The sequence below is a fragment of the Dermacentor albipictus genome, chromosome 7 (genome assembly GCF_038994185.2).
Source record: "Dermacentor albipictus isolate Rhodes 1998 colony chromosome 7, USDA_Dalb.pri_finalv2, whole genome shotgun sequence".
NCBI lineage: Eukaryota > Metazoa > Arthropoda > Arachnida > Ixodida > Ixodidae > Dermacentor > Dermacentor albipictus.
Window position 1 is genome coordinate 69,884,156 of NC_091827.1, and position 13,976 is coordinate 69,898,131.

General features: G+C 49.1%; 1 protein-coding gene across 3 annotated transcripts in view; it reads right to left on the minus strand.

Moving 5' to 3' along the window:
• Positions 1–13,976, minus strand: part of LOC139048028 (uncharacterized) — a 178,142-nt gene that overhangs the window by 17,898 nt on the left and 146,268 nt on the right. For all 3 annotated transcript variants that reach the window (XM_070522378.1, XM_070522377.1, XM_070522379.1), the window contains 4 exons: positions 13,249–13,412; positions 9,885–10,021; positions 7,756–8,084; positions 441–6,204 (listed from right to left, as the gene is read on the minus strand). In XM_070522378.1, the coding sequence (XP_070378479.1) occupies positions 441–6,204; positions 7,756–8,084; positions 9,885–10,021; positions 13,249–13,412 (6,394 nt within the window). The remainder of the gene's footprint in view (positions 1–440; positions 6,205–7,755; positions 8,085–9,884; positions 10,022–13,248; positions 13,413–13,976) is intronic.

The window sequence follows — 13,976 nt, forward strand, 5'->3', positions numbered from 1 at the left end:
AAAAGCATAGAATAGGAAAAGGCATCGCTACAAAATACCGGCCCAGTTCAGCGCGAATGAATAGAGGAACAGCAAACTATTCCATGATATCGTCTATTGAAGTAAACTTCAACCTTGATGCGGGAAAATTAAGTAAACTAGCCGTCTCAATTGATGTTCACAAGGATGGAGTGGTGGCCTAGTTGGTAAAGCATCTTAAAGGGTTAAGAGCGCACACGGACGGCGACAGAGGGAAGGACAACAGGACACAGCACTCAAATGAATTCTTGAGACTCTGCCTGGCAGTCTGGCTAAGAGCACCAAATTCGCTAGGTATGAGACGCACGCTACAGATAGCACGCGAAAAATACGCTAATTTGCTGGCTACTGCGTATTAACGAATGCTACCGCTTGTCGGTCTACATTTCTGGACGAAAGCATCGCGTGCACCGCGCACTTACTTTCTCAAGCTTTCCTGGACTGTCATGGTCAGGTCTTGCGGAACCATCTTGACCTCCGCGACGGGTCGGAGCTCCGGCTGCCCGCGTCGCCTACGCTGTTCTTTTCCACTGTCCCCTCGGCCGTTCACCTTCGTCTTGACTTTCTTTTGCGGACTTCCCCGTGGATCGGCCGCTGAACGTCTCTTTTCAGAAGCAGCGTCTCCTAAGCCTGGGCCGTCTTCAGCGCCGCTTCCGTCGGAGTCATCATCGCGTCCCGGCGATGCCTCGGCATCTTCTCCGTCTCTCATCATGCGCCTGGAGTGCAGCAGTCGCCGCCGTTGCGACTCCAACTCATGGGCCGCCGAGTCCGACAAGACGCCCTGGCGGTCGGTCGCCCTGTCCTCGTCCTCGGCAGACGATCCTCCGGAGACGTGCTTTTCGACATCGCTGAAGCCTGAGTCCTTGAGAGTGTTCGCCGTGTAGTCGGAGCTACGCACACTCGACTCCGGCGATCGGTCGTAATCTGACTGTGTTAAGCTGTGGCGCTTTACGCCCAGCGGCTGCAGAGATAGGCTTTTCTTCTCCCTGCTTTCACAGACGCCAGTGGGACTCTCGCCGTTTCTCGCTGAAATCTGTTGTCCCGTAGCGGCTGCTGCGGCCGTGTCCGGAGGGGTGCTAGCAGTCTTGACGATGGACGGCAACCTCTGGAGTTGGCGACCTTCGTCCACGTTTCGTATGTCCAGATTGACGCCGTTCGTAATCGGCGACGTGAGCACTGCCGCGGCTGGAATTCGCTGGTCAGCACCTGAAGGCAGCCTGATTTCGGGAAACAACAGCTCCTTGAGTCTGATTTCGTCCACATTTCCGTAACCCATTGTGTCCCACGACTTCGTCTTTCGCAGAGGTACCGGTTTCTTCAGCAGGATCACGTCTTTGAGTGGCTTTCTGCTGGCTGTAGTTGCATCGGCGTTTTCGATCGGACTACTCGCGGCGTCTCTAGTGGCTGCTGATTCTGAGAGCGCGATTCTTTCCAAAGGGCTTGTGCAACTATCACTCAGAGCATGCTGGGCTTCTCTGTCTTCCGTTGACGTTCCCTTCGTTTGTCCCAATTGTATCAGAGGGCTTGTTCCGCTATCGGTAATTGTCGGCTTCACCTGCACCCCGGCAGGATCACTCGCTGTAGCAGTTCGCACTTCGCCGATCGGACTTGTGCCAGTTTCAACCAGAGTTCGTATAGCAGTGATATCTGTCATCGGTGTCTTCGTGGTTTCTTCTAGCGACGAGGACCTCACAGCTATGTCTACTTCTGTGGAACCGCTGCTGCTACGGGACAAGCGAGAGTATTCGAAGGCAATAGGGCTACACGCTGCGTCAGCGAATTCAGGCCTGACCTCCTTTTCATCTTCGGGTGAAGTGCCAAGACAGATATCAAATGTTACGGGTTTGGTGGTAGCGGCCATGGGCAGACCTTCACCAAAGGGTCCAGTCGACTCAGGAAAAGGGCTGCTAGAAGTGTCCTTCGTATAAACCTTGTGAGGGCTACTAGCATGCTCAACGCCAACTGCCTGAGCGAATGGACTGACTCCAGCGCTCACTACAGGATCTGTCTCTTGTGGGCTTGTAGCTTTGTCGAGCGTTCCATCAGTTGCCCTTATAGGGCTAACTGCAACGCTTGTCATTCCTCGTTCATCAGCGGGTGCAATAAGGCTGAAATCCGGTGGGCTGCAGGAGGCGTCTCTGGTCTCCCTTGCCGCGTCAGCAGGAATCGGACTACACTCTTCATCTCTCATCATTTGCAGGTTTACGGGAGATGTCGCTGTTTCCTGTTTCTCAACGGCTGCTGATTCTGCGCCGAGAAACATGGGAGTACACGACGCGTCCGCAGTCTGGTCATCTGGTGATCCTGTCCATGTCTCCTTGTCACAAACTTCTACTATCATGGGACTGATCAACTCGTCCTGCCGGAACAGGGCGATCACAGGACTTGAAGTGCTGTCCTTTTGGTCGACAGCGATGTCCACCGGACTGCTCTGTGCGTCCACTGTAAGGTCAGCTGGGCTAGAAGCCGCGTCTGCCTTTTCAGCTTGAGCACCTTCTGTGACAGGGCTGCACGTAGCGTCCTTCACGTCTGGTACGCCATCGGAAAGTTCAGGTATTGGGCTACAGGCAGTGTCCGTTTTCTCACGATCCTTCGCAGCGTCGGTGGCAACTGGGCTGCACGTAGCGTCTTGCATGGGTTGGTCGACGGACTCCGAAGGGCTGCACGACGCATCTACTTTCTTCATAGCGGGACTGCACGCGACACTATTGGTCTCACCTGCAACAGGGCTGCAAGCCGCTTCTGCTGTGTACTCTTCTTCAGGGCTGACAGCCTTTTCGGCTACTTCGATCGAAGACTGCCTAGTACCACAGGCGGTGTCTACTACACCGATGTCGTCAGGTCCGCACGCTGTCTCTGCAGTAATGGGCCCTGAAACTGGGCTGGTTGCAGAGTCTCGCATCGGCGCGATCTTTTGGTTAGGACTCGTGCTGGCTGAAGCCAGCTGTTTTACGTGAGTGTACAGGTCACTAACTGCCTCGGCTACTACTGTAGGGATATGCGACTTCTGAGATTGGGGCTCGTGTTCATCACTTGTACCCTCGCGGCTCTCTTTAGTTTCGGAACTGTCCCTTGAATCCGCGCCTTCTGAAGGCACGGGTTCTACCCTTGGCTCCGGTTGTTTTTGAGTCGCATGTTGCTCTTGACTGCCGGGAGATGTACGCTGAACACGACTGTACAGGTCCATAACTGCTTCGGCAACTGTACTGGAAACCTTGCTTTTTTCTATTGTCTTGTCCTGTTCTATCATAGCATCTCTCTCAACCCTTTCTGCTGCGGCTACTACTGGCGGGATATGCGTCTTCTTCAATTCAGACGCGTGTTCACCACTTGTACTCACTTGTACTTTAGCTGCAGAACTTTCCTTTGAATCCGCAGCTTCTTCCCGAGCGTATTCTGCCCTTGGCGCTGACTGTTTCTCAGACGCAAGTTGCTCTCGACTGCTGGGAGATCTATGCGGAATAAGGCCGTACTGGTCTATAACGGCTTCGGCAACTACGCTGGAAACATTGCTTTTTTCTGTTGTCTTGTCCTCTTCGATCGAAGCATCTTTCTCAACCTTTTCTGTCCTTGGAACGCCTGCAGTGGGATCTGCTTGCTCACCCTCTGCAATGGTGATTTCGGATGCGTGTTTTACAATTTCCTCCTTGCTGATTTCTCTAAGCGTTTCTTCAGAGGTGACCTCTTCCTTGAAGTGGACATTTGATGTTTCTTTTGTGACGCTCATTGTTTCTTGAGAGGACTCGAAACGTTCTCGTGCTGCCTCCAGCTCTACACTAGAGCTAATAGAACTATCCGTACTTCCCCGTTTATCCCATTTATCATCGCCAACCACAGGGTCTCCACTGTCTGCCTCTTTCTTACCTTTGGCCTTGTCACCGCTTTCACCGGTGTCGTCGTGTTTGTCGGTCGTTTTATGCTTGACTTTACGTTTTTGACGTTGGTCTCTCTTGGAAGGTGTTTTAGCTGTTGTGTCATCCTTGGAAGTCGTAGCCTTAGCAGGAGCCTTTGTCTCTAAGATTTCGACGATGTCAAGTTCCGTAGCATGCTTCTCAATTATCTCCTCCTCACAGACTTCAGTTGAAATTATTTCTTCTTCCGAGGGGCCACTATCTTCAACATGACGCTCTTTAGATGACCTGTCCTGCGTTGTTCTTACTTTCTTCTTGCTAGATGTCACTTTCTCACTGCTTTTTTTACCTTCGGAGTCAAGGTCAGTTTTGACTTCAGTCTTTTTTGACTGCGCTTTCTTAGTTCCCAGCTTCTTCTCCAAAACTGTTCGCTTTGTGACGGTGTTATCACTCCGTTCAATTCGTTCACTCGTGCTTTCCGCAAGAGACTCACTGGAGGACGCTTCCTGCACGACCCTCTCCTCAATCTTAGCGCGGTGTGTTTTGATTTTACTAGACAAGATGCCCTCGGAAACCTCAATCCGAGCACCCCTGTCTTGTCCTGCTGCATCGGTAGCGGCTTTCTCACTCGCTTGGCTATCGAATTCGTCTCCAAGATCTGAGTCCCTCTGACGAGATGAGCCTTTTTTTGCTCCTCTCACTCTTTCCTCTTCACGAGGTTGCTTTGGTGACCTGTCTTTTCCTTTAGCTTCATAGGTGCTCTTGCGTTCCGCTGGATGTCTGGCCTGCTGGTCCTTTTCTGGAGGGCTTCGTTTTTCAATTGCCCTTTCCCTCGAAGCCCTCTCTTCCTTTAAAATCTCTTCTGAGGCACCCTCTTCATGTCTCGCGAGGACCCTATCGCTGCGTTGCTCTAAAGCGCTATCAGACATGCTAGTCTCGCTGAAGAACTCTGCCATGGTCGCGTGGCTTTCGATTTCCTCGTACTCACGGTGCATTGTGGTACGAGTAGCACTCTCTAGTCGCTCATCTACGTTAAGTTCTTTGCCACCCTTAAGGTCCCGGCTTACAGTTTCTCGTGCAGTCTTGGCCTCGGGCATTACGTGTTTCGATTCCTTCTTTCCACCGTCGCCTCCGGCACTGTCTGAACCTTCAGACGACGATGACGGCTCTTCATGACTTTCTGAATGCCTTTCCTTAGAGCCCTTAGCAGACCTACGACTATCTTTCTTAGCGGATGCGCTGTCCTTTGGTTGCGCTTTCGCGCTGTGTTTCCGGGGTACTGATGCATCAGTGCGCTTCACTTTCCTCTGTTTTGAAGTGTCGCTTGATGCGCTCTGGTCTTGATCTGAAGTACCCTTAACAGCAGCTTTGGAGTCCCTCCCACTTTTACCAGCCCGTCGCGACGTCCTCTCCTGTTTCTGTTTCCTCGTTTCCACTTCATCCGCCTCTCGCCGACGCTGCTGGCCTCCGGAGGGTTCTCTGGACAAACTTCGAACAGTTCCCTTGGTTCTGGAAGCTTTATCTTTCTTTGTAGCCTTTGCAGGCTCGCTTTCAGAGCTGCTACGTCCTGATGAGGAACTTCTACGTTTGGGGCTTTGTCTAACATTCTTCACAGTCTGCTTCACTTTGTCTTGGAAGCGTGCGACCTTGTTCTCTTTTTTCCGTCTTTCATCGATCATTGATTCCGTTGCTTCAGATTCTTCACGAATCTTCGTGTCGCTTAATGTAAGTGTTTCACTTGGCTCTTTCAAACGTCTTCGACAAGTCTGATCAGCTTGTATCCTGCTCCTGCGTGCTGACAGAAGGGCTAGAAACCGTTCGGCCGCCCTGATGACTGCTGGGGACTTCAACGGCTGCCGCGACGTCCTCTCAGGTACGTCTCCAAGCGTGCGGGCGGCCGCCGCCTCTCTAGTCATCAACCTTGCCCTGGCATCGTCTTCGGAAGATGCTCGACCGGTCTCGCTACTCTTTTGCTCGCTGAAAGTGACGGATGTGAAACCCTCGGGCGTCGTCTCGACGTTGTCACACATTTCACCAGTAACCCTGACTTCGTCGCCCTCATCACCTGAAGGCCTGCGCGTTATCCTCTTCACGACGTGTCCCTCTGGGCCGTCCTGCTTCTTGACAATGACCTCTTCGACGACCCGATGTGTAGTGGACGAATCGAGCATGGTGTGCCTTTTCTTCGATTCTTTGAGCTCCGCATGCTGCTCCTGAGAACCAGCTTTTCGTCGAGAGCTTTCCCGCATTCCCGTACTCTTTTCTTCGCCTGATGAGGAGTACTCCTCTGTCCCCTCGCTGCCTTCTGCAAAGCCATCACCTTTCCCCTTGGAAGCTGCGAAAAAGAAACCACAGGGCCACAGGTCTGAAGTGACAAGACTGAATGTTGTTTTTAACAAGAAACTCCATTTTACTCTCAGTGAGACAAACGAGCTTATGAGTTTCGCCAAAGGAATTTCTTAAAATTAAAAACAAATTTTCAGTGCGGTCGTTTTATCTCCGACTTAAGTGCCGGCTGCTTAATGTGGAGTTCATGGACACCGGTCTGACGTGTGTGTGCCACTTACAGTAACCACCGTAAGAAAGAGAGGCGCTCGTATGACGGCCTGCGTCTAGAAGCGAATGTAAAGTTAATGTCTCTATTTCTATGATATGGAAGCGAAACAACGTATTAACATGTACTTACAAGCTTGCGGCGCATCACATTACCAAGTGTTTGCTTAACTGGCCTGCAGTGTTCCAACAATAATTTTTAGCGCTACCCTGCTGCCATACGTTCACAGGAACTGTCTGCTTTCCTGAAATTTAGGGGCGTTAACCCGTGACCACTGGTGACAGACGACAAGACTTACTGGTGTAAGATTACGTGATGCGCGCGCTATTTCCCAAGCTGATAGCAGTATGAGAATCAATACCGGTTATATAATTACATAGCCAGAATACACGTCACTTGCGTTTAGAAGATCCACAATTTTGATAACGGGTGAAGGCGTGACGCAAGTGAGATGAAGTGAAGAACAAGAGAGATCATTGTTTGTGAAGTGTATGCTGGTCGTTGCGACTACAATGTGTGTAACCGGACCACACAGGCAGATTACTGCTGAAAGTGGCAGCAGTTGTTCGGGTCATACCGGAGGGACCGACAACTTAATATGAACTTTCCTCGATTCGTATTCCACTGATCGTATTTTCTTTAATGCGTACTTTGACGTTGTCCGCAACAGCGGGCACAACGTTATAGGTATGCAAGCTAGTCACCTTATAGTAAATACGGAGATTGTGTGAAGCGTAGCGATAGCTATCGCCGGCGGGCATCCCGCCTTTTTCAAATGCTTATGTTTTGCACAGTGCATGGTAAATCACCCGGTACATACGACTTCATAGGACATGCGTGGTAACCAACCCTCAAACGCTCGCTGCCATGGTTGTGGGGTTAACAAATGTCAGCAACGCGTAAAGTTACGGAGATTTTTGTATTAATTGTGAGGGTTCACGTGCGAAAACAACGACCTTGCTATGGGGCACACTGGGGGAGCGTCTCTCAATTAATTTTTGGCATCTAGGGTTCACAACGCGTTCAGCTAAATCTAAGTAGACGAACACTTTTGCATTTGACCCCCACCGGGACATGCGTGAAACGCGCCACCTTGAGATCTACAGCGCCGCGCTATAGCCACTAGGCCACCGCGTCTAGTGGTCCCATAACTTTACATCGCTAAACTACGTAGTGGTTTCTCCACTAGGTGCGATACACCGGTGCCAATCTTGCTGCATTAAGCGTGCTATGTTGGACACAGACGGCGACGACGACAAGGACTCTGGACAGACCTGATCGATTAAGAAACCCACAAGAGAGCGTAATACCAAGAAGGCAAAAGAAACCCACCTCCAGCCCGTTTCCGCTTGGGTTGGTGCACCCTCGCGCCTCCTGAAGTCCTCACGTACACGTTGGTGATTATGGCCTGCTTGAGCGTGCGGCCGCCTTCGATGAAGGTACCCTGTTTCGTCACGGCCTCTTCCACGTCGCCTGGCTGCCGGGTCGCCCGATACTCGCGCGACTCGAAGTAACCGGAGTCGGTCTGCACCGACGACTCCAGCGTCTGCACATGCTTGGCGTCGAGCAATTGCAGATCGTCGGGCGCCAGTCCCGAGACCGCCGGTGGCGCCTCGGAGTCACACAGCTGCTCCGTCTTGTGCAGCTTGTTGATGCTGAAGCTGCGCGACGCAGAAAACGGTGCAAGAAAGTGGCTCGAAACGACGCATCTACGTGCCTTAGTAGGATGCCTTTCACAAAACCGTGCTCATATGAACTATAGTCATCGATAAGAAGCGAGATAAAGAGGACCTATTTCTTAAAAAATGCTGCATAAATTTCCAGGAAAGGTTGGCACTATCATGGGGCACTGGCTATCCCTCGCCACGTAACTCTAAGATGGAACGTACATATTGAAAAACACTTACGACAGGCTAAGAGAACAAACATAGACGCAACGTTCCACACACCAGTAAAATGAACGTACACTTATGAGCAGTTGACATGGGTGGTTCTAAAGAACAGCAAGAAGAGAGAACTCAAAAGCGCCAGCGGACGCACGCATTCGTATGCAGTTTCGCGGACAAGGACACCAACCCAAGCAAGCGCAAGTGCTTACTTATACATTAATTATTTACCTGCTTATAGCAAATGTAAACAGGCATGGAAGACTATAATCTATTGTGTTCACGTATATTTGTAACAGTGGGCTCAGAAATCACTATCTGGTGCAAAAGTAAGATGTTGCTCTCCTCGAATGACATTCTTGAAGTATCAGGCGCTCGTTTTCGTAACACCGTAGTCAGCTGCGGCTCAAGTATACTCTTTTATATTGTGAAGTGTCCATGATGTAATATATTGTACAGCACTAAATTATCCCTTATGTCTTGACATTGCAGTATCATGTCGTATGTACTTGGGAAGGGCTTGGTCAAACATCCTCACCCTCATAGTCGCGAGTGCACAGCGGATTAGCAAGACGTTGTTCTCTGCAATAAAGGTGCCACTTATGTGAAGTGCCAAACAGTAGAGACAGTCTATTAAAGTTTTGACTGGTGATGAAATTAGATGTTTGCGCTGACTCACCAGGGGACGTGTCTCAAGAGCAGGCGCACTTTATTGCATCAATGAGAGTGATCAAACGTTTCGTCATTTCTATGCGTCTATCTTATTGCGGCATCAGCTACGTTTTCAGGGATGAACCGTCTTCAGGCGTCCTTGGAAACTCTATAATGTGACTTGCTGCTCGTGTCGTCTCTGTGCCTGAGGCATAATAGCTAGTTACCTGCGAATGATGTAAAGGCGCTCAAACTGATGGAGTACTCACTAAATTCTAATTACAACTTTCCCGTCAATGTTCGGTTTCTCTCAGTATACTACAGAAGTAGGTGGGGCCGGAAAATTATTTCGTTAAGGCGGGTTCTTTGCTGAGTCGAGGGTACTTAAAACACTAACGTCTGAACAATATTATGTATAAACTGAAGAGCAAGAGAAAGGAGGGGGGGGGGGGCAGCAGACTTGTGGCACCTTGCAGACGTACAACACAAATTCCAGCGAAGCTGGTGCTTTCGAGCAACTGCAATAAGAAATTTACTTGCTTGTAATTAAATCTCACAATTTGAAAGGATGCCAGGATGTGTCGGTTCCCTCGGAAATCTTGCCACATATACCTATAACACTTTCTACCTCTTGTTACGAAATTATTTACGATGGCAGTATATGGTTCATCCACTCACATTTGACTTGGCGAGAACATTGATCATTATGGCATAACCTTGCAGATATCTTTTCCCGAAACTTTGTTAAATCGGGCAAGACGTAGAGTCTACTTCATTGTCTGGAGCTACGAATTCCATTGGGCTCTTTAAATATGTGTCGGAGAGTCGAAAATATTTGTGTAAATAAAGCATATTGCTGAATTGGGTTTCCTGAAACTGAGATTTGAACGCAGATAGCCCGGTTACGCCAATGAACACACGCACCTGTGCTCCAGCCACCGGTCGATATCGTGCCGGTCGGTCATCTTGCAGAAGGGCAGGGCGCCGTGCAGGCGCAAGTACTTGGCACAGCCGCGGTTGCCTCGCTGAAGTGACGCGTCCAGCGGCGTCAACAGCTGACCCTGTTTCACAGAGGGTTGGAACACAGACGGGAGGCAAACGCGATGTCAAACAAGCGGCGTACCACCCATTAAAACTTCTTCCTGGGCGAGTTGGTGCATACTTCACATAAGATTTGTAACAGCGCAAACACATGCAACCACAAAGTACGAAGGACGAGACACAAGCGCTGACTGTCAACTAAATGGTCGACATTGACCATTTAGTTGACAGTCAGCGCTTGTGTCTCGTCCTTCCTACTTTGTGGTTACATGTGTTTGCACTGTTACAATTTTTATGTCAGGCGTACCACCCGCGGCCACGAATACGAAACCGTATGCCTGCGACACCAGTGTCCCTCCTCTAAGACACTCTTGAATTACTTGTGACATCTCTGTAAATGAGTCGGGTTTAATAAACCTTGTTGTTAATGGTAATTAAGTTTGTGCGTAAAACGCTCGCCCACACTGCGTCGCATATGAGGGCCGTGTAGCTGCTAAAAATTATGCAGATCCCACTCATACGTTTTAAACCATCCCGAAGCAAAGGGTTCACGAAGCGGTTAATTAAATGCTACAAAGCAGCTCGTCCCCTTTAACTCATTCTTGCAGCGAAGCATTTACCTGTTTGCCTTGCAAGAAAGACGGCTTTGACGGCAGGACACGGATGTCTCCACCACGAAACCCACGTGACCGACGCAACCGGTGATGCCCCCGGGATCGGCCCACATTACGCGGCTAGGAACCGGCAAAGCAGACGTGCAAAACCGCAGAAAGTTGTCCCCCATCTTCCCTGAGGCGTAATTGCGAAGCGCTTGTATGTTGTGTAGATCGTACTTCGTCGCCGTGTGGCTATTCAAGGCACTCAAAAACAACAGTTTACTTCATCGTCCAGCGATTGATGAGCAGCCAACATCACTCTGGCCCCCACTTATCAACGAAGCCATACCCGCTGGTTTTTGCACCTTCGAATATCAGTCCAGACGGCATCTTCAATAGGGGCGCTGCTTTGAAACCGAAGCCTTTGCTGAGCCCCTTTCTGTGGCGGCACGCTCTTCATACCTGAGCTAAGTGCCCAGAAACAATTGCTCATACGTTCTCGAATTCTCGGCTGAAGTCTCTAATCAGACAATGTTGCATTGTATTACAGCCCCACAGATTTGTTGCATCGGTAAAAAGCGTGTCTCAGGTAATAAATCGAAGCTCCGGTACTCCTCGTCTTCGTCGAAGCTAATGAAGCTCCATACAAGTCACTATGAACCCTGTGGTTTCTCCGTTCGCGTTGGAATATTGCTTTGAGCGTGTGAAATGGAGCTGTGTGACTCAGGTCACACATGCACATCGCGTGAAAACACAGGTCAAGTGTGACCGGCAATTAGGTTGAGCGTGAGGAGTTAATTTGTTCCGTGCGCTGTTTTCTGCCGCTCCGCTGCCGCAAGTATCAAATTTTCGCACGACAGGGCGTCGTGCGTGTTCTTTCTCACTAGCATTCCGTGCACCATGCAAGGTCCAAGGTATCACATATGCTACCCAAAGTCTTATGCCTGAATATCATAATTCAAGCATGGGAGAGTTAACACTTGGATTTAAGCAGTGTTTTTTGATGCACTGAAGCAATTTACCAGTTCTGAACCGCTAAGCAAATGAAATTATAATTAATCCGTTACTACATTAATGATTCTCTGCCTCAAACAACACGTCACTATTTTTATCGAACAGATACACTCTCCGTGACCAGAAATAAAGGTTGGATAAGCTCTACGAATCTTGCGTGATGTGCAAATATGCCTGGGAACTATACAGGCGGGTTAATTCTCCTACTGCGATTGTGCTTCAGGAGGTTGAAAGTGTTGACGATCGACTTCATCGTTTACAGACGTTCCGGCTTCAAGCACACTGCTATAACATGAGCAACCCCCCCGCATATATATATATATATATATATATATATATATATATATATATATATATATATATATATATATAAATATATATATATATATATATATATATATGATGGCTCCCTAATGGTACTTGAATGCAGAATGGAAGTACGGAACACGAACGCACGTGCGATTCAATAGGGCGATGCGCGGTGCAGTAGCTTAAAGCTTGATCACGCGGTCTTTGTCTATGGTGCTAGTGAGTTGCGTAGAGCGATGCGCAGCGATGTACTACACCAGCTTTTCCATTTTTCATTGCACAGCAAAACCTGCTTTTGCCATGCCTTCCGCAAGATAGTGCTTGGCGCTTGGCCGTAATTCAGCAGATGGTGCTTGACAATCAGAATATTCTGTATAACGCATTTGGAGGCCTATATCTGCACCAGGGACGATTGTAGGTGTAACTTGTTGTTTTACTGCGTAATCTTGTAAGACGATAGAGCCGGTAAACGGCACATCTCTGTGTGTGTAGCCCGAATGGATATGTGTGAGCCGACTGAATGTGAGGGATCTGCGACAGCAGACACAGCAGGAGCCATGCTCAGCAAAGTACGGGAGTTCTTTCAAAGAACTTTTGTACGACAGCAACACGACAAGTGTACTACGACGAGCGATGAGTATTGCTGCAGAGTACTTTGTTTTTTAGAAGGTGTTCGCGAGATTTACGCAGGATATGAGTATAGCTCTATAAGCAACTATTGTATAATTTTACCAAATACAAGCCGAACGAAGCGTAAATTTGAAGCCCAAGGGAAATTTTAAAAAATAAGGCAGCTTTCCATTACAGGGACGTGAAAACACGCTACGGTGGCTTACCTCGAACGCAACCTCGAACCCGAGGTTGCGTGTTCGATGGGGGTGAAATGCAAAGACGATCTTGTACTTAATTTTGGTGCACGTTTAAGTACACTAGGTGGTGAGAATTCATCCGGAGTCACCCATGGACTATACTGCGTGTCTCATATTCAGATCATGGTTTTGGCACGTAAAGCCCCCCAGTTTAATTTTTATAAGGACGTATAACGACTTCTAGACAACAAAGTCAAATTTCGCTTGAGAACATCAAGAAAGCATTACAACCAAGTCTGGGTACACTGTAACGTCATGTGCTGAGTCTGTAGGCGAGAACACCTCGCTTGTATTCGTGATCGCCAGGGCCGAACGGTCGAAACTTCTCGAGAAGCAAAACCTCCGATTGCGCTTCGAGCGACGCCTGCTGGCACTGGCTGTTGCCAGCATCACGGATATCCCGTGATGCACGATTTTAAGTTTGCGCATAAAAGACATCGAAACATCTACGCTGCTCACCTTTGAGTTCCGCATGACCGGGTTGACCTCCGCGCCTCGATCCATCAGCACTTTGCACATCTCGACGCTGTTGGCCATGGCGGCCACGTGGAGTGCGCAGCGGCCGTTGTTGTTAGGCGAGTTGACCGCCGATGGCTGCAGCTCTAGGAGCCACTGTACGAGGTCTGCGTTACATCAGATCGCACCGACACCAGCCGCATCACTCAGCAAACTCTGCTTGTTTCTTGGCATATAGTGTGTGCAAGCCGTGGATTCTAAAATAAGGTTGTCCTTCAAACTAGGTGCACATAAATTTACATATTTGCTAGTCTGCATTCACTCCAGAAGAAGGATTGGTGAGCTGCCGTTTCTCTACCTGCCTTTCTTTTTTATCAACTGTAATGTGTACCCGACTGTAGCATAAACGACGTAGGCCCATTGTTATGGTTTGAAAGATGAACCATAAGCTTGATATCACTACAAATTACGCCTAACTTGCATGCATGCATTTATTACCGGAATAAAAAGGTATTTAAACATTCTGTATAGAGAGAATCTGCAAAAGTTTTTGTTTGTAGCCCATGTCCTCTCTATCACCAGCGTGTCAACTTGCCGCTTTACACTTGTTGTCTACCTTCCATAGAACTTGTAAAATCAACAGGTCTGGAAGTACGTGGGCTGAAAAAAGACCTAAAGAAGAGCGTTTGCGGCTCTTGCCGAAGTCCATAGGTTCCCAATAGGCAAAATGA